General features: G+C 30.3%; 2 protein-coding genes across 2 annotated transcripts; one reads left to right on the top strand and one right to left on the bottom strand.

Moving 5' to 3' along the window:
• Positions 1–2,982: 2,982 nt before the first annotated feature.
• On the bottom strand, positions 2,983–10,781 carry LOTGIDRAFT_104529 (hypothetical protein; the record flags this gene model as incomplete). Its single annotated transcript, XM_009057201.1, has 5 exons — positions 2,983–3,139; positions 6,545–6,627; positions 7,215–7,286; positions 7,596–7,855; positions 10,625–10,781. The coding sequence occupies 5 exons, from the start codon at positions 10,779–10,781 to the stop codon at positions 2,983–2,985; spliced, it is 729 nt and encodes a 242-aa protein (XP_009055449.1).
• A 1,391-nt stretch (positions 10,782–12,172) lies between these two features.
• On the top strand, positions 12,173–24,278 carry LOTGIDRAFT_182249 (hypothetical protein). Its single transcript, XM_009057200.1, has 23 exons — positions 12,173–12,305; positions 13,336–13,416; positions 13,625–13,815; positions 14,010–14,110; positions 14,305–14,405; positions 14,737–14,916; positions 15,348–15,503; positions 16,003–16,134; positions 16,561–16,629; positions 16,812–16,921; positions 17,281–17,417; positions 17,570–17,659; positions 19,115–19,236; positions 19,740–19,892; positions 20,084–20,216; positions 20,504–20,652; positions 20,896–21,129; positions 21,393–21,644; positions 21,805–21,921; positions 22,104–22,238; positions 22,549–22,761; positions 23,052–23,168; positions 23,515–24,278. The coding sequence occupies exons 1-23, from the start codon at positions 12,255–12,257 to the stop codon at positions 23,584–23,586; spliced, it is 3,096 nt and encodes a 1,031-aa protein (XP_009055448.1). The 5' UTR covers positions 12,173–12,254; the 3' UTR covers positions 23,587–24,278.
• Positions 24,279–24,413: the final 135 nt, after the last annotated feature.

Genomic DNA, 24,413 nt, shown 5'->3' with positions numbered 1-24,413 from the left:
TAATCAGATAAAATAGCTGACATCTTTAAGACTTCAATTTAATGATCTTTTGTAGTAAAGACTTTCTTTTTCTAAAATTTACATCATAAGTGAACCACAACTATGTACTTTGTTACTTTTAGCTCAGTTTATCTTTATTAAGGGGGTTCATAATAATTGGATCTTCCATGAAAGAGAGAAATGTACATGAAATTCAAATTAAAAGGATGTAGTTGTCAAGATAATAGATTCTGACAGCCATTTGTATACATCCATATCACTTGTAAGAATAAAAATATGACAACTGGTTCTCCTACAAGTCAATTCATGTACCCTAGAATGTAATATCAATTAGTAATATCTGCACGTAAGGATGTTAATAAATTACCTGGAAGTGAAAATGGATGATTTATTAGCTGACAAAGCCAATAATTAGACAACAATATCCATTTAATATAATGTTAAATATTTCTTTCTGTGAGTCGATTTTTTCTATTTACAATTTGAGCACTTAATATTATTTATAAAATAAATAAATCTTTTTCTTTCTACAATATTATCTTTATCATAACTATATACATATGACTCATTATCCTTACTTTAAAGGACAATTGAGGTCTTCTAAAAAGGATGGAAAATCTCCTTAAAGAGTTTCAAAAGAGATCTTCTAACCTATTCTGTGTGTTCTGGTGACACTTAAAGCTACTTTTTGGACTTAATTGATTAACTATAATACAACTAAGGTTCCTGTAATTGAAGGGATGTTCCTATTTTTGGCTTGAATGATAAATGTGACATTGATTCCACTGACAATATTATAGAGTGTAATAAATCTTGAAAATATATCTGGTGGAGTATTACAATTAGATTGCAGGATATTTCTTCATTAACATTTTTTATTTTAGGAGATTGTCAGAGATGCTTCATATAAATACAACACTAATTTTAACTATTAAAGGTAATCTTTTCATTATCAGATTTTCACAATCAGACCGATATTTTATTCACCTTAAATTTCCTCCACAATTTGATCATGATATATCTATATATTTTTTTACTATTCTAAAATGTTGTCAGATCATAGTAAGAATGAAGTACAGAAAACCTAGGAATTGTCTTTGAAGTGGTGTATTTTAATTACATTGTAGTATTCGACAATAATCTTCAACAACAAATAATGAGAAATTACAGTTAAACAATCCATATAACATCAACACATATCGCAGTTACAATAACTAAAATATAATAATAATAATAATAATAATAGGTTTAACAAATAGCACATTAGCGACAATAAATAATAAATTAACAGAACTTTTTTTGGTATATTTTGCTTTTAGTGGTGCATGATCAATAATAGGAATTAAGTAAGTGTATTTAGGTGTACAAGATATAAATCTAATATTAATATTTAACAAGGGCAATAACTGACAAGAACATCCATAAATCAGAAAACACTTAATCCATAAAGTTCTTCGAGATCTCGAGAAATTTGTCTCACTTCTTTCAATCAGTTTCATATATGCCATTTGACCCTTGTATAATTTTTTTTCCTGATTTCCTTATTCACAATGCTTTGCTAAGTGTATTGTCTAATTATATTACAAAGCAATTAAAACTAAGTAAAGATGTAAGTTTAAGTAACTAGCTATAATAATATGTAAGTTGAGCCATTAACAGAATCTACTTCAACTACGAAATAAAAATGTAAGTAATGCTGTGTAAAAGTTATCAGCTGAGCCATTAACAGAATCTACTTCAACTACGAAATAAAAATGTAAGAAATGCTGTGTAAAAGTTATCAGCTGAGTCATTAATGATTTGTGGTAAAACAATCAATCACATAACGTTTACACTTTCTCATTTCAGATGCAAACATGGCTCATCCCCTTACTTACAGGATAACAGAGATTATGGATATGAACCTATTAAAATGTTGCCAAACAAAATATATGTACTGGTAATTGCCAGCCAAGTCTAATCTGATTGAAGTCATAAGAAGGAGAGACATGTGAGCACACACTATAACTACACATTTTATCACTTAAAGGCAATCAAAAACCTTTTCCACATACATTGTTTAATCAGATATTAACTTTCCATTTTATAGGTTTAACAAAATGTTTAAAGCAAGGCTACATGTCAGAGCATAAATACACACCTTTGTGTATATTTGAACCTTTTCTGATTCAAGTATCATCTTGTCTTATATCACACAATTTGAACACATTATCACATGACTTAACTGGATTCACTCCCCTTCCAAAAAGAAAACGCTGTCAGAAACGCTAGGCATTGGTTTCTAGCTGTCTTCGAGATCTATCTCTATCACTATCAACATTATCATCCATTAATAACTGGGTCTCTAAAAACTCATTATCACTTGCATGTCCCTCATGAGCCAACTCATCCTCTGTCTGAGAATCAATACTCGATTCACCAACTTCGTCATGTTGATGAAAGTGAATGCAATTGTGAGGCAGGAGAAGGACCTTAACTTGTCCTTCTGCTCCTCCTTGTTCTTCTGCTATTGATGTCTGCTCAACTTCTTCTGGTTGAACAGATGCTGCTGCACTCTCACCATCAGGATGAACACAATCTTCACTGCCACCAACCTGAAACATGTAATGTAAATATTTCTTTTAACGGGACATTCCACTTTTTTTGGGGGTGTAAAAGTGTAAGCTAATGCTGCTGTCTTGGCAAAATTATCCTCAATGTACACTGCATGGCACTGCCGTCATTAGCCCATAAGGTGCAGAAAAGTATGTCATTTCATTACTAATCACAGACATCAATATCTGTATATTACTGAATTACAACAGTAGGCTTAAGCCTGTTGATAATAGCTTGTTTACTGATTAAACAATTCCTGCCTTCTGCCTTTAAAATTCAAAAACATAAAATACATGCCAAGTCTTTTATGCATAGCTTTTTTTTTATCTCATATTTGATTTAGTGACTACTATAGGATTATCTTGGTAAATATTTGGCAGAATCAGATCAATTCTCTTTCATTAAATATACCTCAATACATACATCAAACAGAAGAGACGTACTTACCTGCATGCCATATGCTCTCAATATATCTAACTTACACATAGGACAACTTCTTTGTTCCAATAACCATGGATCAACACACGATTTATGGAAAACATGTCTGAAATTGAAATTAATATTCAAGTAAGATGGATTTTGAATGAAGATTTTCATAAGAGTATTTTTGCAAGGATTGTTGATTAACTCAAATATCTGGATCTGCACCTTCAAGTTGTTGACACCAACTATCAAACCTTTACAGAAACCTAAAAAAAACTTTAAAAAAAAGATACAACTATCATGTTGTGCAGATAGTCAACTTTCATCAGCTTTGGTAGAAGAAATTAGATATTTTCACAACATCCACATTCTGAAAAAATCTTAAATCCCTAAAAAATTGACTTTGTGGTATTTTGACTTCGTGATCTCAATATACAGACCATTGACTGCAAAAAAAAACCAAAAAAACCCTGACTCAAAGCACAATTCAAAATATCACATTTCTTTCATATTTCTTTTTATGTTTAAAAGATAACAGCAGATTTTATGTTGTATGTCAGTCCTTGAACCTTAAGTAGACTATATACAAAATCAATAGGATCAAAACAGTTTTGTGAAATAGGTGGACTATTTGATCAAATAATATTTGCTAAAATGGTGTTAAATATGTAAAGGCATGATTGAATTTTAAATAAAGAGTTAAATAAATAAGTTTGATTCAAGTGTGTTGGATTTGACACAGTTTATCACAAATTATTGTACACTATTTCTGTTGAATAACTAATATATTTGAAAAAGAAATTTTGATCTTAAACAAGCACAACCTGTAGTGCACAGTCTTAGTATTCTGTGCCAATTGAATGACATTTATTTCAGCCTTTCTGACCTGGATTACTAACAGGATAAAATTAGGTTGAAAAATTTTGAATGTGTGTTATCTTGACCTATATTTGAATCAATCACTGGAGCTACAGATTAGTGAGCAAGTTCCTAGCTCTACTCTATCCCTTTTTTCTGTAATTAGCAAAAAAAAATATTGGATTGTGCAGGAAATAATTTTTTTCAGTAACATTGCCATACAAACAATAGTAATTATTTTAAATTGCCTTTAAAGGAAACAATTAACAAGTCAAGTCAAAAGAAGAGTTTCCTGAGAAAAATTAATATATATGAACTTTATTTGAGATGAGAGTACTTATAGAGAAAAAACATTAGAATGTTAGTCATTGTAAGTCCGTGTAAATTGACATGGTGATAATTAGAGACAATCATTTGTCCTTCTATTCCCCAATTAGTTTATTGATTTGTTCAATACCATCCAGTTTATGATCAGTCTAAATCCTATATAGATATAACATCAGCATTTAATTACAAAGCTTACTACAACTAAATTCAGTACACTGTAGGTTTTTTTACTCATGTTTATTTGTCTTTTGTTTAATCTTTCTTTTAAAAACTTGCTTTCTGCTTCAGTTAAAATATATCTTGTTATGAAAAAAATCCTTCCAAACAGAATAAATTACAAAGAAAAAACAGGTTTTCATGTGAAAAGGTACTAAAGCTGAGGTTAGAAAATACTTGTTTCAGAAGCACCACAGATATTATTTCATTATAAATATTACTCTAAGATGTTATTCATGTATCATTAATATAAGCTGAAATCAAATCAAAGTGAACCAGAATTACCAACTATGTAATGGGAACTGTTTATTGTTGTATTGTATTACTACAGTCGCCTACCCGTATTTCTATATTTCAGCTGACAATCATAACAGTGTTAAACACTTGATATTTTGAAATTTATTGAACAGAAAAATTTGATTGGTTAACCAAGAAAATAACCTGCTGAATGCTTTCATCAGATCATGAATGGTGTAGCTATCTGATGAAATCATTAGTCAAAACATTCAGATCCATATTTTTATCAGATTCATTAAAATTAATGAAAACAAATGCAAATTATCCAAAAGAAATGATCTTTCATATGATAAATTTTTGATGGAGTTTTATTTGAGATCTATTTGTTTTATTTTTACGGCTGACCAAGCTGTAATTATATTGATAGGGATTGAAATTGGTAAACAAGTCATGGAACCTTCAACTCACAAGGGCCAGAAAACTATTTTGATACGTTGAGATTAATAAAAACATGTTGCTTAAAAATTCTGGAATTAAACAGGAACTAACAAAAAGATTCAAATTAGCACTCAAAAAGTTGCCATTGGTGACCAAAATATTTTTTAATTTATATAATCACAATGTTACATTATCCTCAATCCTATGAGACTAATAATATATATATAAATATATATATGATTTTGATTCAATCAATTTTGAGAAATAATATTGAGATTTTCTGGACCATTTAAAACATCTATCTATATATATCACAAACCCAGTTGGCACCTGACTGTCTGTTTTTATCCCAATCATATTGTTTCAATTCAACGGTTGTCAGGGTCCAAATTCTTACCTTTATTTTACTAGCAGTCAAAATGTTTGATTTTTTTTCATCAATATGCAGAATCAGACAAAGTTCAAAGATCAAGTTAAAACTGATAAATCCAATATCATGGTGTTAAAGGCATTAGAAAGTTTTCAACAGGCTTGAATGGTACTTGCAATGAACAAAAATACGTCAGAAACAACAAAAAATATCTAAATGATCTGAACATAATATATGATTGTTACAACTAATCTTACAAATCTATTTTCTAATTAATATCTAATCCTTATTTTATTTTTCAAAAATTTCGTGAAAACAACAACGAATACTTTAACAATGTTGAAGTTTATCATTAAAAAAAAAAGTCATGAATCAATTGATAATTTAACTAATTATATCTAAGCCTAATCCCAGTAAATATATCTGATAGTATCTGATTATAAGATTCTTATATTTCTATATAACTATATTACATTTTTTCATGACAGACAGCAAAATAGTAGTGTGGAATTTTCTATTATGAAAAAACTCAAACTTGGGCAATAAAAAAATCATCAAATGTCAACTCAAGACATCAAATCCTTATTGATTTCCAGATAAACTTGCAAAAAAAGTTCTGTAATTCATTTGATCAAATTTTCTATCTACTAAAAGATGATATAACTCAATGGTTGTGATGGATGTATTTCAAATATATGTTTAGACATTGTCAATTAAATCAGGGTGTATTAGTAACATGACAAATTGGTCACAGTAAATCGTTCAAACTACAGATTCGTCACACCATCATGGCAGTATTGGTCATGTGGTCATAAGGTAAATTAGTTGTGATAATTAGGTAATTTAGAAAATTGGTCACGGTAACCACCATAAGGTATACACCAGTATAATTACATTCATAGCATTCAAACAGAAATCTTAAAGAAACTATTTTTGCTGGTTCATTTAAATATGTTAGTTAGCATTATGCATTATGGTAATATGTTTGTCACGAAAACCTTGTCAGAAACAATTTCATAAACAATCATTTGATATGGTGTTGAACAAAAATAAACAAAATATCAAAACCTTAGTTCTTACTTGCAAGGAAGAGTGCGTATAACATCATGAGCTTTATATCCTTCTATACATACAGCACACTGGTCAAAATCTGAATCCAATTCCTAGAATTACACAAGATTCACATCTAATATTAAATACAGAGTAAACAGTTATTAAAAGAAACCAAAACCAATGTACTTAAAGGCCATGGTAAATAGTCTTCAGAAGTATTAGAAATGCAAGAAAATCGGATAATCCCTTCAAATATACTTTAAACTATAACTCAAGAAAAGACGAGTCATCATTTTAACTATCAATTGCAAATAATTCTGGACATACATGGATTTGAAGGCTTAAGTTTAGACACTGAGCTGTGAAAATTCTCATTTCTGAGACTAAGATATGATGGTCAAACAGATGGATCATATGTCCCTGACCCAAGTGAAGTCAATAGTTTAAAAGCCCAACAAAGAGAAAAGTGTACATAATTTGGAGCTGCCTCTTTAAGTCATTTATATTCTGAAAACATGAGACCAACTTCATAATTTACAGAGAATCATTTGAATTGGTCTTATTCAATATACTGTCTGCAACATCAAATAGAATAACTTTTAAAGGTTTAATAATGCACTGAAAATGGATCAATTCACATTTTCATGGAGATTCAATTAACTTCCTCACTAAATGATGCGTAAAAAATGTTATTTACCTTGTCTCCAGATTTGACATTTCTTTGTGGTATTTTAGCTATAGCTTTCTTAGCTGCACTTGCTAATCTTCTCTGTAAACAAAATACTTCATTAAAAAGCATGCTAGAGTTCTGATAATAGCAAAAAAAAGTTATTGATAAAAAAAAATAATTCCGAAACATAATCAAGACACCTATTCAGCATACTTTCAGAAGTTTTTCAATAAATCTGCACTCACACAGAAATATCATTTACTTCAGAAATAAATAGGCAAAAACAACAGTCAAACATTATGGAACCATTTTAGCACCAGTTTTATTACATGTTCAACTAAGCATCATAATTATTTGAATTGAAATTATCAAATTTGAATGAAATAAGTAATAAAACTTTATACTTACAGCTAGTCGTTCTTTGGCATGGGCATATCTGAATCTTTGAATATAATAAAACACCAACCAAGCAAGAGATATGATCATCAGCACTATAAAGGATATTGAGACAAATAGTACTGAAGTTTTACTAATATTACTTTGAGTAGCTTCTTTAGTGTATTTTTTACCAATAGAAATTGTCATTTTAACACTGATACCACTTGCCAACAGTCGTTTGATATGTTCACCATCAACTTTCTTTAGATTCACAGAGAGCACTTCAGAATCTGAAAGAAAAGAAAAATCAACATATGTATATCAGAACTATATTTATACTGTTAACTTTTGAATACAGAAGATACTAAGCCTATGGCCCACTGTTTCTCATAAAGTTTGGTTCTTCTGGTAAATTCAACACTTACAACAAATTTTATTGATTTCTTGAGAAACAGGGTCCTGGATATAATTTCTTGAAAAATCATGTTTTGTATGATCAAGTTTTGTAATATGTGTGGTATTTCTTAATGTAAAATAATACAGTACCATAACGACAATTTTTTAGTGCAAGATTTCTTGAGACAGATACCCAGATATCAATCAAATATAGTTTATTTATAGGGTAATATATAATTATATATATATTACAATATTATAATTTATAATGTAGAATATACAAGTAAACAAAAAACTCAATTGAAAAATCAAATAGAATATTCTGATTTAAACCTTGTTGATATTTTAATGTGGATGTATAAAATACGGTAAGATGAGTTCATTAATTTCTTTCCCACTAAACCAATAATAATTTTTATGGCATTATAAACTGATGAAAGATATAATCTGTAATATGGTAATGAATTATAAATATTATCACTATGATCCTACTATTTCATATGTAAATAATTAACTATCATGTCAACAAAAGATTATATTGGATACATAATACTATCATATTATATATTCTGTATAATTAAACAGATAATAATTTCAATCTGCATTTCAAGAAGCAATATAATATAACAACTTAGTACATGTTGTATAATTAATCCAGGAGCTATGATTAAAATTCAAGTGGCAGACATTTGATAATATAAATGTTCAAAATATCCAAAATATTTCAAATAAGCTTAATTACCATAGCAATAATATATATTTATAGAAATATTAAACCTGAACATGTAATTTTTTGTTGTTCAAAAAAACTAAATTTCGACCAACAGTCCTGCATCACACATTCAATGTAATGAGAATATATAAAGTATATCACTATTCAATATTTAAGCATACTAACACCATAGCTTATATATAAATGTGATCCATCATATAATACTATGTCCTTCCAATCAATATCTTCCAGCAAAAAAGCTGTTATTACTATCAATTCCAACCAAGTACAAACTAGTTCAACTTTTAACATAAAATGATAATTACAACATTGACTAGATTAGGAAAATTCCTCTAAGAGTGAGAAACTACTTTAATTTGTAAAGAAATTTTTTGTCTCCAGCCATCTTGAATTATATAACATATTTTGTTTAATGTAAAAATGCTTACTACTAGTACAGTAAAGTCTCGTAAAAAGATATCTGTGCAAATACAGGAACAATCAAAATTTTAATAAAGTTAAATAAATGGTAGTTGAATTGTAGATAAGGTAATTGAAGTAATTCAAATTTGAATCACTGTGTCCATTTGGAGTACTTGCATGATATATCAGTGAATCCGTGTATCGCAATAGACATGTATTGATACTTGATCACTGACTTGATTGAAATTGTTGGAAACTATTAAAAAGACAGTGGACGTTACCCACCCCTATCAACTATATTACCAAACTGGTTATAAATACATTGAATACCAGTATATAATTTGGAGCTACTCATTCAAGTTGAACCACAGTAGCTTTCTCTCTAATCTTTTAGTATGATATTAGAATAGAATCAGAATCCGATTCACAAGGCATACTTAGAAGGTATTCATTGGAATGGTTGTTTAATTTAAATTGATTTACAATAAGTCAATGTCTGCTATAAATTATATCAAAGCAATGGTTCACAATGCTGTCTGAGTTTTGTTGGCGTATTGTACTTCACATTTTAACAAAAAATTACATAATTATAGTTTTATACGTTAACACCAGTATAACTGTTAAATGAACAATATACACTCAAATCTGACATGTAAAAATTCTATTATCATTTTATTCCACTTCAAATTTAAGCAGATAATTCATTCATATTCATATTAAAATCTCACAAGAGAAGCTTTAATATCTATTTTTAGTTGATTGGCCTAATGTGCAGCAAAACACTTTCTTTCTTGAATTGAACTTTTAAAATCAATTAATACCTAGCATTAATTTTTAAAATATTTTAATTCCCTACATCAATCGTATTAAAGCATATTACAATTTATTAATGGTTGAGAACTATACTCACAAAAGTGAAACTAAACTAAAGGTACAGCATTAAGTATACCACAGTATTTTTTAATTATTAATAAAATGCCTGTTACCTAAATCAACTGAACGAGAGTTAATTGTTCTAGATTTGTGATAACCCATATTACAAGTAGGCTACAATTATGTGAACCAATGCAGATTTCTCTATCAGGAAAACTTGGGTCCAAGATGACTTCAAACAAGACTACCTCTGGGTCAATTGGCAGAACCGATAATATTATTTTATTGTATGACTAAATATGCAACAAATCAAATTTAAATCAAAAGTGACAAATTTAGCAATGATTAACTATTGGTAAAAGCAAATGTCATCAGTGTTTAATTTTAATCTGTTTATTTCAAATCATCTAATCATAAACTAATCCCATTGAACAGTTTTAATCAAAGCAAATTATAAGATAATAACTGTTAATTAGTTAATTAGATGTCTTTAATTTGGCCCAAGTGGTCATATATAGTGTCATATATAGTGTTGGTGAAGTCTTTATCGGACAAGTACTTATTAGAAAAAAGATCCATCATTTCCAGAATTGCATTATCTGAGGTCAAGCTGTAACCAAGAGCAGGTATAAACCCATAAAATTAAACCTCTCACCTTCCTGGCTCATAAATATTGTATCTTCAGTTTTATTTTCGTTGTATATCACTACTGCAGTGGCATTATATTTTTCAGTGGCTCTCTTTATTTTGTCTTGAAAGGGACATTTTCCTCTCTCAATGAGCGCAATCCATCTTTCAGATGGCAAGTCCATAATATAATCAGAACATCCGTGAGTATGATTGCCTTTTGATCGAATAGCCACAACTTTACCAGTCTGTTCCTTCAAAATAACATTTTCTCCATGACCCAATTTTCCTTTCATAGTTTTAGATTGATCTCCCTCTGAAGTTTTGTATGATATTTTAACAATAGCATCATAATTGTCAGTCTGTTGAGTTTGACTGTAATAGTCTTCACCACAACTTGGAGAAATTATGACAAATGAAAGAATCACTAGAGACAACAGAGGATTTTTAGTCCACCATCTTGGTAGAAAAAGAAAACAGATCCATTCTTTATGATTTTCCATGCTGTTCATTTTATTCATGTGGTTCTCAGATACAAAATCCTGGTCAATAACGAGTCACGATTAATTCCCCTACATAAAAACTAGGGTAAGAATTCCATTGTTGTTACAACACTGTTATCATAGTGAAAAAATCGCAGTGTCTGACCTCAACATACTCGACTTGTCCTCATTAGTGTACTTTTGACGGAGACGTCATGTCAATAACAGCTGAAGCGCCCTCTGTAAACATTAGCAGGTGCCTGTATGGATAACCATGCCCTCCAAAAAGAACTGCATTGTTTGAAACTGTATTACAAGCTTCTGAGATCTGAAACTTTGTAGAGTCTGACAAATTTTTGCATCACATGAACCTTTCTTCGAGTATAGTGAGCTTAACTATAATGATATAATTTTGTTCTCTCATTCACAAATATTCAAAACAAAATAATTTCAAGAAGCATGGTAATGCTCTTGCAATGATGCCGGGTCCATAGAAATATTAATGTAAGGTTTGGTGATTTTTTTTTCGAAACACACATCTTCCCTGAAAATAACCACAATTCTGACTAAAATTCTTTTTTGTTAAATCATATTTTTAATTTAAAATTTTATCGTTGGTTGACAATTTCATCAACGCAAAATTTCATTAAGCCTGTATTATATTTTACCTATGCATATTAGAAGTGCTGATTTGCAGCTAATTGTCATAAACATCATATGTTTTTAATATAACAATATCATTTATTCATTCCAACGCAATTAATTCTCTGTAGGCCTCTAGTATTATGTATATTTTGTGGCTAATTAATGCTTTAACTTTTGGCGAAAACGATTCTCCATAAAACAACACCAAGCGACGAAATAACTTATATAAAGCATCGTTTTCCCTTTCAACTCGTGGTCTCTATTATTGCGTGATTTGATTGTTTAAGAGCTTGATCGGTTTCTGAACCACTATTATTATGAAAAATGCTAGGCCTATAAGCCCGACAGTTTTTCGTCCAGGAATAACACCCCCCCCCCCCCCCCCCCCTCCCCTCCCCTCCCCTCATAGATGATCATTGAGCATGCCTATTCTACACTTCCGGTTTCATAATTCATCGCGCCAACCTCATTTCATTTCTGACTTCAGGCACAAAGAATCTACTAAGAAATACATTCGATTTACCGATAGACATGTCTGAATCTGAAAATGAAACAGTTATGGAGGAGGAAGAATCTCCTGAGGTAAAGATTTGGAATGTGATGTTATTTTTTCTGTAAATTGTGCCTGTAGATCTATCTACTCTGACTACTAGTACCGACAAAATCTAAATCTAATGTCCCAATGAATCGTTAAAAATGTACTAAAAAATGTGATAAAAGTGATTTTGTCGCATAGGCCTAGATCTAATGTTTTCTTATTTAGCTTTATACATTATAGCAATTACTTTTAATTTATATATATATATATTATAGGTCTATGTCTAAGAATGTTTATAAAATTATTTTGGGGGGCAAGGATTAGGAATAGATTTTTGTTGTTGCAGGGTTAAGCAAATGTGAATTCAGTCCATTACAGGGAACTAATTAAGCCGTATCACATGGCAGTTTGGGATACAATATTCGGCAAAATGCGATGTAATTTTTGTCCGTAGAGCAGTTTTTTTGAGAAACATAATATTTTCTAATAATAAATGAAAATGAACTAATAATAAAATTTGGTGTCTGACACAATGAGAATCCTTTAATTTGTCGCACCTTTTAGTAAATTTCTTGAGGATTGAAAGTCGGCACAGAATCAAAGGAGGCATGATTGTTACTATAAATAATATTATAGTCATAGATTGTGCTAAATAAGGAATATTATACTGAAGTTGATTGCAGACGACATTTCGGGGAGATAGAGTAGAGCAGCATGGCTATGGCTTTCGTGGTGGAAAAAATTAATGCTTCATCATTAACAATCGCAAAACAAAACTCCTATTTGTAACAAAATAATTTCAACTTTTAAATATTCATTCCCGCAAGAAAAACTGCAAACATGAGGTTTAAATATTATCGGTTGGTTTGGACATTAAAAAATATTGAAAAAATATACAATTTTAACTATTGCAGAAGAAATTGCTCCACAAAATTTTAAAATGCTATGCAATTTCGGCCTAAAGAGCAAAAAACTGCTATGTAAATAAGAAAAAGTATCCTGCGTTAGGTTTATGGATAAAGTATTGATTATGTACTGATGTTTTAAGTTTGAACTTTATTTTTTTGATTACAGCCTGTTCAAGGACCTTCTATTTTACTTAAGTCACCACCTAAGAAAAATGCTGAACCAGATACAGAATTTGAAGAAAAAATTGTAAGTCAGTATAGGCAGTTGGCAGTATGTTGGCACGTTTTGGGCAAGATTATTTTGGTGTAAATCATCCTTTTTGCCATCAGCAACTTTTAAATGATTTTTGAAAAAAAAGATAAGGCTTGTACTAAATGAAAGAATATTACCATGTTCATATAATTGTCCTTTACATTAGAACACGAACTTGATTTTAATTATTTTTTTATTCCAGGAGACTGATAGAACTCATAGATTTGACTTTTTACTACAACAGACAGAATTGTTTGGACATTTCATGCAGACTGGTACTCTACAGAATCAGGGAGGAGCAGGTGGGGCTCCAGCTTCACCACTCAAAATGAAACCAGGGAGAAAACCTGGAAGGAAAATGGATGAAAAGACTAAACTTTTGGTTGCTGGAGAGTAAGTTACTTGGTTAATTAAGTTTCATATTGCTATACAAGACTATTAATTATTGAAATATATACCAGTTGCAAATGCACAAACATGTACTGTAGTGTGAGTGATTTATATTACCAGCTGTCCTTTATTTGAATCTCAGTAAATCTTGTGAACAAAGTAGGTTAATATAAAACTACATAAAAATATAATTTTAGTCATCGACACCGCCGCACAGAAGAAGAGGAAGATGAAGAATTGTTATCTGATGCTAGAAAATCACATGCTGTTATAACTAGATTCGACTCCAGCCCACAATGTGAGTTACTACATGAATTTCTACCTGTAATACTTTTCAGAAATAAACTATACTTTTTGTTGGTAACATGTAATCAACATCCCTTTTACACTTATGATGAAATTTTGTCAATAAACAGTGGTTGAGATGTTCCAGGTTACAATGTCTTCCTATTTTGTTATTCACAGTGTTATTTTCTATGTGTTCTAATTTAGTTATTAAGGGTGGTGAAATGAGAGATTATCAAGTTCGTGGATTAAATTGGATGATATCACTGTATGAAAATGGTATAAATGGTATATTAGCTGATGAAATGGTTTGTTTTCATTTATCATTATGTGAAGAAAATCTTAAAGGTCTTGAAATATTTACTAGCCAAGAGTGTGCGTTCGATTCTGGTATAAGCTGAGATGGTTTCTTGGACAGCTGTCAAATATCCCTCTGTTAGTATTTGCTTAGGTTGATGCTGATGGAAGTAGGGTTTTTTAGTTCAGATAGTTCTGATGTTGTATGTTGCACAGTTCATTTATCAGAAAGTTGCAAGAAGCAAACAGAGCAACATTCAATTCAACATTTTTGTCTTAATCTATAAAATGAAAAAATCCAATTTTAGTTCTGTTTAGTAAATTATCTTTTTATTTTTTCAGGGTTTGGGAAAAACGTTGCAGACCATATCATTATTAGGTTATATGAAACATTATAGAAATATCCCCTCCCCTCATCTTGTTATTGTTCCTAAATCGACACTGAGTAACTGGATGAATGAATTTAAAAGATGGTGTCCAACTTTAAGAACTGTTTGTTTAATTGGTTTAGCTGAAAAGAGAGTAAGTAAATAAAACTAAGTAATTATCCAAAAAAATAAAGGTTTTTTTTTAAAAAAACACTTCAAATTTTTAAGCAGTCCCCAATAATTACATAGTTTAATGAATTTAGTGGATTAAAGAAGGATTATGTTGTATAGAGGTAAGTTTCAAACTATGTACCATGGTTTCTAGTGGTAAAGATTTGAGATTTGTTGAGAACTGTGTTGAAAACAATTACCCTAAACATCTTAATAGAATTATGTACTCTTCAAATAGAATTTTAAGTTGACAAATCCTTTGATAGAATAACAACCCCTGTTCTGAAGTATGTTGTAAAACTTTGTCTTACTAGTGATGGTAACAAAAAAACTCTTGTAGTGGGGTTCAAACTGATTTTCTTGGGATTTCTGATGGTATAATAATAGAAATTAACTTCTTGTTGTTTGTTTCAGGCTGAAATAATTCGTGATATCATATTACCAGGTGAATGGGATGTCACTATAACTTCATATGAAATGGTTATCCGTGAAAAATCAGTGTTTAAAAAATTCAATTGGAGATACCTTATTATTGATGAAGCTCATAGAATCAAAAACGAAAAGTCAAAGGTAAATTTTTTTAAAAATCTGAAATCGTAATTGTCTATTGAATTTTAATTGGTTAAAAGTAGGATGTAAAACTTCTCTTTGAAGCTTCTGCTCCAATGTCATTCGAAATTTACATTAAGAATAAATAATAATGTATAACTGGCAATAATACATTAAAGAAATACCGTCACTAATTAAATAGTTCTCAATACATTAATTGTAAAGTGATATAGAAATATTAAAACAGAACCAAAAAAAACATGCGATCTTCAGACAACTGACCTATTTTTAACCTGACACAAGCTGAATATAAGACAGTTGTCTGAAGATCGCATGGAATGACACCCTAAGTAATAACATGATTCAAGTTCTGTTTTAATATTTCTAACAAGCAATGATATATATGTACTATTCAATATGTATATGTTTGCCATCATTATCTGTTGCCATAGTACAATACCATGACAATCTGATGTGTACAATAAAGCAGAGAGATTATGCTGTAATTTTTTTATTGTAGTTGTCTGAAATTGTACGAGAATTTAAATCCACTAATAGATTATTATTAACTGGTACACCATTACAAAATAATCTTCATGAACTGTGGGCATTATTAAACTTCTTATTACCTGATGTTTTTAATTCAGCTGAGGTTAGTAGTCTCTTGTATCTTTTACAAACTCTTATTCTGTATCATTTACAAACTCTTATTCAGTATCATTTACAAACCCGTATTCTTTATCATTTACAAACTCTTATTCTGTATCTTTTACAAACTCTTATTCTGTATCATTTACAAACTCTTTTTCTGTATCATTTTCAAACTCTTATTCTGTATCATTTTCAAACTCTTATTCTGTATCATTTTCAAACTCTTATTCTGTATCATTTTCAAACTCTTATTCTGTATCATTTTCAAACTCTTTTTCTGTATCATTTACAAACTCTTTTTCTGTATCATTTACTTACTTAAAAAGGTACTGAACAATAAATACAAATTGAGAGAAGGAAAATTTGCAATCAGTAATAAATAACTCGATGCTTTATATGGTATTGACTAATGATTTATATTTTGTAGGACTTTGATTCATGGTTTAATACTAATAATTGTTTGGGAGATCAACAGTTAGTAGAAAGATTACATGCTGTAAGTAGCTTATCTCATCCTTCAATTTGGAATCCAGTAAAACCCAAAATACCCTCTATAGCTGGATTTGAATTCACAACTCTACAATACAACATATGATTGGTTATTCGTTTTGTAATTAATCTGATTATTAAAAAAATTCTATAAATTGAGTGTACATTTTGTTGTTATTATGATTGTAGGTATTAAGGCCATTTTTGTTGAGACGTATTAAATCAGAAGTAGAGAAATCTCTACTACCAAAGAAAGAAGTAAAGGTGTTTGTAGGATTGTCAGCTTTACAGAGAGAATGGTATGTAAACAAACCTCACCATCTTGACAAATAGTAGCTGCTCTATTGTCCTAAAATTTCATGATATATTCCTGAGCAGTCAGTTTACCAAATGACTTCACTTCTTTTTAAAAGCATTGTCATGTGACTTTGAGTTCAGGGAATATGATGTTTTTTTATTTTATTCACACTCAATGATTAATGGATTAAGAGCAAGAAAATTCTCTCTTAACATGAAAGATTTTTTGTAAAGCATTCACTTAGAATGTAATGTGAGTGATATTGATAAATAAATCATAATTTCCTAAAAAGGAAGTGCAAATCAGATATGTGCTGTTTTCAGAAAAGTTTCCTTATAAATTTGTTCTCAATATTTTTAGGTACACAAAGATTTTAATGAAAGATATAGATATAGTTAATGGGGCTGGTAAATTAGATAAAATGAGATTGTTGAATATTCTTATGCAGTTGAGAAAATGTTGTAATCATCCCTATTTATTTGATGGTGCTGAACCAGGTATTTCAAAGTCATTAATAAAAAATTTCCAAATCTTTTAATAAAGAATAATTAACACTAATTGATTATAGATATTTTAGTAAGAATGTACAGTACAAATGTGAAAATTCTTTGTGTGGGTTTTTTTTAAATTGATTCATTTTGTATTTTAGGTCCTCCATATACAACAGATAAACATTTATTTGAAAATTCTGGTAAAATGGTCATATTAGATAAACTCTTACCTAAGCTACAAGCACAAGGTTAGTTCTTAGTTATTCTTGGTCTGCTTTAGCCTTATTTAAGAATTATGACTCTTTGAATGTACAAAATATGAATAAGTCTCTTTCATGGAAATATTTAATCAGATGACCTGTATGTTAGACATTCTAGAAGATTATTGTTTCTGTTGATATATTCTAGATTCCAGAGTGTTAATCTTTAGTAAGATGACCCGTATGTTAGATATTCTAGAAGATTATTGTTTCTGTTGATATATTCTAGATTCTAGAGTGTTAATCTTTAGCCAGATGACCCGTATGTTAGATATTCTAGAAGATTATTGTTTCTGTTGATATATTCTAGATTCCAGAGTGTTAATCTTTAGTAAGATGACCCGTATGTTAGATATTCTAGAAGATTATTGATTTCTGTTGATATTTTCTAGATTCTAGAGTGTTAATCTTTAGTCAGATGACCCGTATGTTAGACATTCTAGAAGATTGTTTCTGTTGATATATTCTAGATTCCAGAGTGTTAATCTTTAGTCAGATGACCCGTATGTTAGATATTCTAGAAGATTATTGTTTCTGTTGATATATTCTAGATCCAGAGTGTTAATCTTTAATCAGATGACCCGTATGTTAGATATTCTAGAAGATTATTGTTTCTGTTGATATATTCTAGATCCAGAGTGTTAATCTTTAATCAGATGACCCGTATGTTAGATATTCTAGAAGATTATTGATTTCTGTTGATATTTTCTAGATTCTAGAGTGTTAATCTTTAGTCAGATGACCCGTATGTTAGACATTCTAGAAGATTATTGTTTCTGTTGATATATTCTAGATTCCAGAGTGTTAATCTTTAGTAAGATGACCCGTATGTTAGATATTCTAAAAGATTATTGTTTCTGTTGATATATACTAGATTCTAGAGTGTTAATCTTTAGTAAGATGACCCGTATGTTAGATATTCTAGAAGATTATTGATTTCTGTTGATATATTCTAGATTCCAGAGTGTTAATCTTTAGTAAGATGACCCGTATGTTAGATATTCTAGAAGATTATTGTTTCTGTTGATATTTTCTAGATTCTAGAGTGATAATCTTTAGTCAGATGACTCGTATGTTAGATATTCTAGAAGATTATTGTTTCTGTTGATTTTTTCTAGATTCTAGAGTATTAATCTTTAGTCAGATGACCCGTATGTTAGATATTCTAAAAGATTATTGTTTCTGTTGATATTTTCTAGATTCCAGAGTGTTAATCTTTAGTAAGATGACCCGTATGTTAGATATTCTAGAAGATTATTGATTTCTGTTGATATATTCTAGATTCCAGAGTGTTAATCTTTAGTAAGATGACCCGTATGTTAGATATTCTAGAAGATTATTGTTTCTGTTGATATTTTCTAGATTCTAGAGTGATAATCTTTAGTCAGATGACTCGTATGTTAGATATTCTAGAAGATTATTGTTTCTGTTGATTTTTTCTAGATTCTAGAGTATTAATCTTTAGTCAGATGACCCGTATGTTAGATATTCTGGAAGATTATTGTTTCTGGAGAGGATATGATTATTGTAGATTGGATGGTCAAACACCACACGAAGATCGACAGGTAAGCATTATGACTCTTTTCAACATGCTGCAGTAATTGGAGTGGCAGTGGCTCAATGAGTTACACGCTTGCTCGCTAACATTAAGGAGGAATGACCAGGGTTCAATCAAGTCAAGATATTACCTTTCAGATTTTTGAACCCGATTTGAAACAATAGAACAATGAACCAAGGCCCTGTATGCTACAGGCTGTGCACGTTAAAAATTCTTTGACAGTTGGAAATCGAAAAAGAGCAGGCTAATGCCGCTGTAATGGCAAAATTTTCCTCATTGTACCCTTCATTCATTTCATTTAATTTTTTCTTATTCACTGATTAGTATTCAGTGATCCAATTAACAGCATAGCAAACTCTAATTGATCAGAATATCTTTATAGATCTTCAATAGACACAATCAAAACGTTGTCATTATCTTTTTCTCAGTTCTACCCAAATGAGGCAATATCTTATTACGTGGCATTCTTGTTATTATGTTTCTACACTAATGTATTTTTATTTGTTGTAGAATTCTATCAATGACTTTAATTCACCAGGAAGTAAAAAGTTTATATTTATGTTAAGTACGAGGGCTGGTGGTCTAGGTATTAATTTAGCTACAGCTGATATTGTTATCATCTTTGATTCTGATTGGAATCCACAAGCTGATTTACAGGCTATGGTAAGATATGGTTCTAGTCTCTTCAGATAGATTCTCTTTGAAAGCATGTCAAGCCAATTAACAAAAACCACTTTTTTGTGCCAGATTTTCATACTTATACACTGCTTAGCATTGTCTGTCATAGTTTGAAATGATATTTCTTGTATTCAATTACTTTACAGTGTCAAATTTTTTTCTTAACTAATTAATAGGATCGTGCTCATCGTATTGGTCAGAAGAAACAAGTCAAAGTGTTAAGATTTATAACTGAGAATACTGTAGAAGAAAGAATTGTAGAAAAAGCTGAATTGAAATTAAAACTAGACAGTATTGTCATACAGCAAGGTATGGATATACCAAATTAAATTGCTAGGCTGTCTATAACTCAAACATTATCATTTTGTCAGTAAATTTGATTAGTCAGGGGTATAGTGTGAAACCAATGATATTTATTGAAACTTAAAACTAAAAAATGGTATGACATCTGAAAATAGTTTCGAAAGCTTAACCAAGATCTTACTATTCATTTCGCGCCTACAACAGATTCCTACAACAAGTTTTTATTGTGAAACTTAACCCTGGTGTGTAATAATTTTTGTGGGAAATAATCATTATTATTATTTTTTTTTCAGGACGTTTAGTTGATCAAGCTGCTAATAAATTAGGTAAAGATGAAGTGCTAACTATGATTAGACATGGTGCTAGTCATGTATTTGCTAGTAAAGATAGTGAAATAACTGATGCTGACATTGATCAGATCTTAGAGAAAGGAGAACAGAAGGTAGGAATTGAATTACTCTCAGACTTATAGATACAGGGGCCAGCACAAACAATTGGTCAAATTATTGTACATAAATCATGCCAACTTTAAAAATTTGTAGCTCATGGTATATGTGTCTTTTTACTTTTAAGTTGACTTAATCTGGTATTCCGAAATTGGAATAATGTTTCAGGTTGGAAACAATTAGTATTTTATTTGGTATGTTCCTGTTGGTATTTATCAAAAATTGTTTTGTAATTTCAGACAGCTGAGTTGAAATCAAAATTAGACAGTTTAGGCGAGTCGTCTTTACGGAATTTTACAATGGAGGCTACAGATAATAGTATTTATAATTTTGAAGGCTCTGATTATCGTGAAAAACAAAAAATAGGTGGTATTGGTTGGATTGAACCACCCAAAAGAGAAAGAAAGGCTAACTATGCTGTTGATGCATATTTCCGTGAGGCCCTCAGAGTAAATGAACCAAAAGCACCAAAGGTAATTTTTTGAGCGTATTGGATCGAGTTTGAATGTTGAATTTTTCTAGCTTGTTTGGTATGAAATTTACTGAATTATTGTATTTTTGGAGAACCTACTTATGTTCAAGTTGCTGACTTGTAATAATACTAGAAGCAAAGGAGACTGGAAGCAATTGAAATCATGGAAGGGAGAACTGGATTTTCTTAGGTCTGATTTTTTTTCCCTCCACCTTTGACAGAAAGAATATCTCTTAGTAATGCTTTATTTCTATCTTTATTTAGGCTCCACGACCCCCTAAGCAACCAAATGTACAAGATTTCCAGTTTTTTCCACCAAGGTTATTCGAATTACTAGATAAAGAAATTTACTATTACCGTAATTCTATTGGGTATCGAGTACCAAGGAACCCAGAATTGGGTAGTGATGCTGGTAAAATACAGATGGAAGAACAACAAAGAATTGATGACGCTGAACCACTGAATGAAGAAGAGTTAGCTGAAAAGGAAGAACTGTTGAAACCAGGAACTAATGGAGTATGTACATAAAAATAAAAGAAAATGTAGTAGAAATATGTAATTTGATTATTTGGTGGAGCTGCAGTGTATTTTGAGTTCAGTTCACTAACTTAAGGGTGATTCAATCAAGATGATTCCTTCAACAGATAATAATTCACTTATGTTTTTTTCTACCTAGGGTTTTACTAACTGGTCCAAGCGTGATTTTCAACAGTTTATAAAAGCTAATGAGAAATATGGTCGAGATGACATTGATAGTATAGCCAGGGAAGTGGAAGGAAAGACACCAGAAGAGGTAAAGAAAAACTGATACTGAAGTCTTATATGACTCTCATCCTTAGAGTTCCTTCTTTGAAAAAATTCACTTTTTTGTATCTGTTCATTATTGTATCAGTATAAGTTTTCACGAATTTAAATTGATGTTAAAACCGATCATTCAGGACAGGACATTTGTCTAATTTAAAACTTCTTTCGCAGGTGATCCAATATTCAACTGTGTTTTGGGAACGTTGCAATGAATTACAAGATATTGAGAAGATTATGGCTCAGATTGATCGTGGTGAAGCTAGAATACAGAGACGTATTGGTATAAAACGTGCTCTAGATGTCAAGGTAACTTATATATATTTATAGTAACAAGTACATACATAAGTAGTCTTCTATTTGTAAATTATGAGTTAATATATGAATTAACACTAATCTGTCTGGTTGTTTCAGCAACTCTGTTCTCTACACCTCAGTAGACCAACTGCTAGATTCAATGAACTGATATTGTTTTGGTAAGATTTAAAGCATAGAGAAAAATTCTGTTAAAGGAAATATGATATATTTTAAATAAACATGAAAACAAAACAAAATGTGCTTCCTTGATACTTGTATACTTATTGTATGTATTGATACAATACATTCCATTTATTTTCAGATGGCTAGATACAGAGCTCCATTCCATCAGTTACGTATACAGTATGGTACAAACAAAGGTAAAAATTATACAGAAGAGGAAGATAGATTTTTAGTGTGTATGTTACATAAGTTAGGTTTTGATAAAGAAAATGTTTACGATGAATTAAGACAGGCAGTACGTCAAGCTCCACAGTTTAGATTTGATTGGTTTATTAAATCAAGAACAGCTATGGTAAGTGTTTTGTAATTAAATTAAGCACAACTTAAGTTGTGAAAGGTATATTAGCCAGTGCTTTGTATGCTTATACACTGTAAAGGAAATGAGTTGAAACATCCCATGCCATAAAACATTTTGGTCATCCAATGATAAGCTATGCTTCAAAAAATTTTGTAAATTGGGTTGATGAGATCAAGTACCTTAGATTATACAATTTTAGATTTTCTGTAATTGTCTGTTTACAGATATAGATTGAAGCCGCATTGTATTTGATTTATTATATGTTGTTTGAAATTTGTTTTAAGGAATTACAAAGGAGATGTAACACATTAATCACACTAATAGAAAGAGAAAATCTGGAATTAGAAGAAAAAGAAAAGGCAGAAAAACGAAAGAAAGGATCAAAACCTGGAACTCCTAAGGTGAATATCCATTTATGGAATTTTCTTATGAATATTCTCAACCCATTTCATCCCTATTTGAGAGATTTATACCAAGATGTAGTTTTAATAGCATAACTAAATGTGAGCATTATTCCTAAAGGCTCTAAAGCTATGGACTAGATTCTGGATACAATATCTCTATCACTTGAATCATTGGAAAAATGTCATCATGCTTATTCCTTATCCTAGAATACACATTTAGTACTGAGGTGGTTTCAGCTTCACTAATACTGCTGAGAATTGCTGTACTGTGTAAATTGTGTGAATAAACTTGTGTATAGATTTCTAAGGTTTAAAACTAATAGAATATTATTTATTATGACAGGGAGCAGCAGCAAAACGAAAGGCTGATGGAACACCAGACTCAAAAAGTAAATCGAAGAAATCCAAACGATGAAGTGACTAACTATTGTTATTATTTTTACTGTGAATTAAGTGCTTTTATCAGTGGTGTACATATATAGTAGATCAATATATTGTGTACAGTGGTAAAAGCTGCCTAAGTTTAGTACGTCAGATGTATTAAATTATGTGTTGTGGACTCCAAAATATGGCACAGAATAGTTCCAATTATAGAGAGATGCTGAATCACTATACATTGTATAGTGTTGATGTTATATTATGAAGCAGAGGTCAACAGCATCATCTTCATCAATAAGTTGACAAATCTCTACTATGTTATCCTTCATAGTTGTGTTACTTGTGTATAACCCTAAAGCTCGATGTTAAATTCCTTTAATCCAAAATTGCATTTTTCAATTGGATTGCCTAATAACATTTTGTATAACTGGAGGACCTTATGTCCCTTTAACATTTTCATAATGTCTCTTAAACAACCTAAATATTTAACCCATCTATAACTGTGTAGCATTAAAATACAAAAAAATGCATTAGCATTGGGCATTATTTTAACAGGCAATAAATATTTTGCTATTGTATGAACTCATAATATGTGAATGTTCTGAATATTTCTCTTTTTGAATTGGTAGAAATCTGTCTCCTCAATTTGTTGGCATATTCTTTACTACTCATTGTACATAATCATTTCGTATCATAAAGTAGATCATTGAAATAAAATCATAAATTATCTTCAGACTTTTACTTTATGTACTTTGGTACAGAACTTTGTCAAATTCTTTGGGTTCATGAAGAAGTACATTTTATTTGGGGGACTTGAAATATATTCAGTGGGGTATTTAGGGGTAGGGGCCTGTGAAATGTGAA

This window comes from Lottia gigantea (genome assembly GCF_000327385.1).
Source record: "Lottia gigantea unplaced genomic scaffold LOTGIsca_3, whole genome shotgun sequence".
NCBI classification, from domain to species: Eukaryota; Metazoa; Mollusca; class Gastropoda; family Lottiidae; genus Lottia; species Lottia gigantea.
This window is presented reverse-complemented; position numbering and strand designations above follow the sequence as displayed.

What these genes read in the sequence shown, in the direction of transcription:
- LOTGIDRAFT_182249 (XM_009057200.1), top strand. Translation starts at nt 12,255, where the DNA reads ATGTCTGAATCTGAAAATGAAACAGTTATGGAGGAGGAAGAATCTCCT. An exon ending in ATTTGATGGTGCTGAACCAG is followed by an intron (nt 17,418 to 17,569) that starts GTATTTCAAAGT and finishes TTTGTATTTTAG; the next exon opens with GTCCTCCATATACAACAGAT. An exon ending in TAGAGAAAGGAGAACAGAAG is followed by an intron (nt 20,653 to 20,895) that starts GTAGGAATTGAA and finishes TTGTAATTTCAG; the next exon opens with ACAGCTGAGTTGAAATCAAA.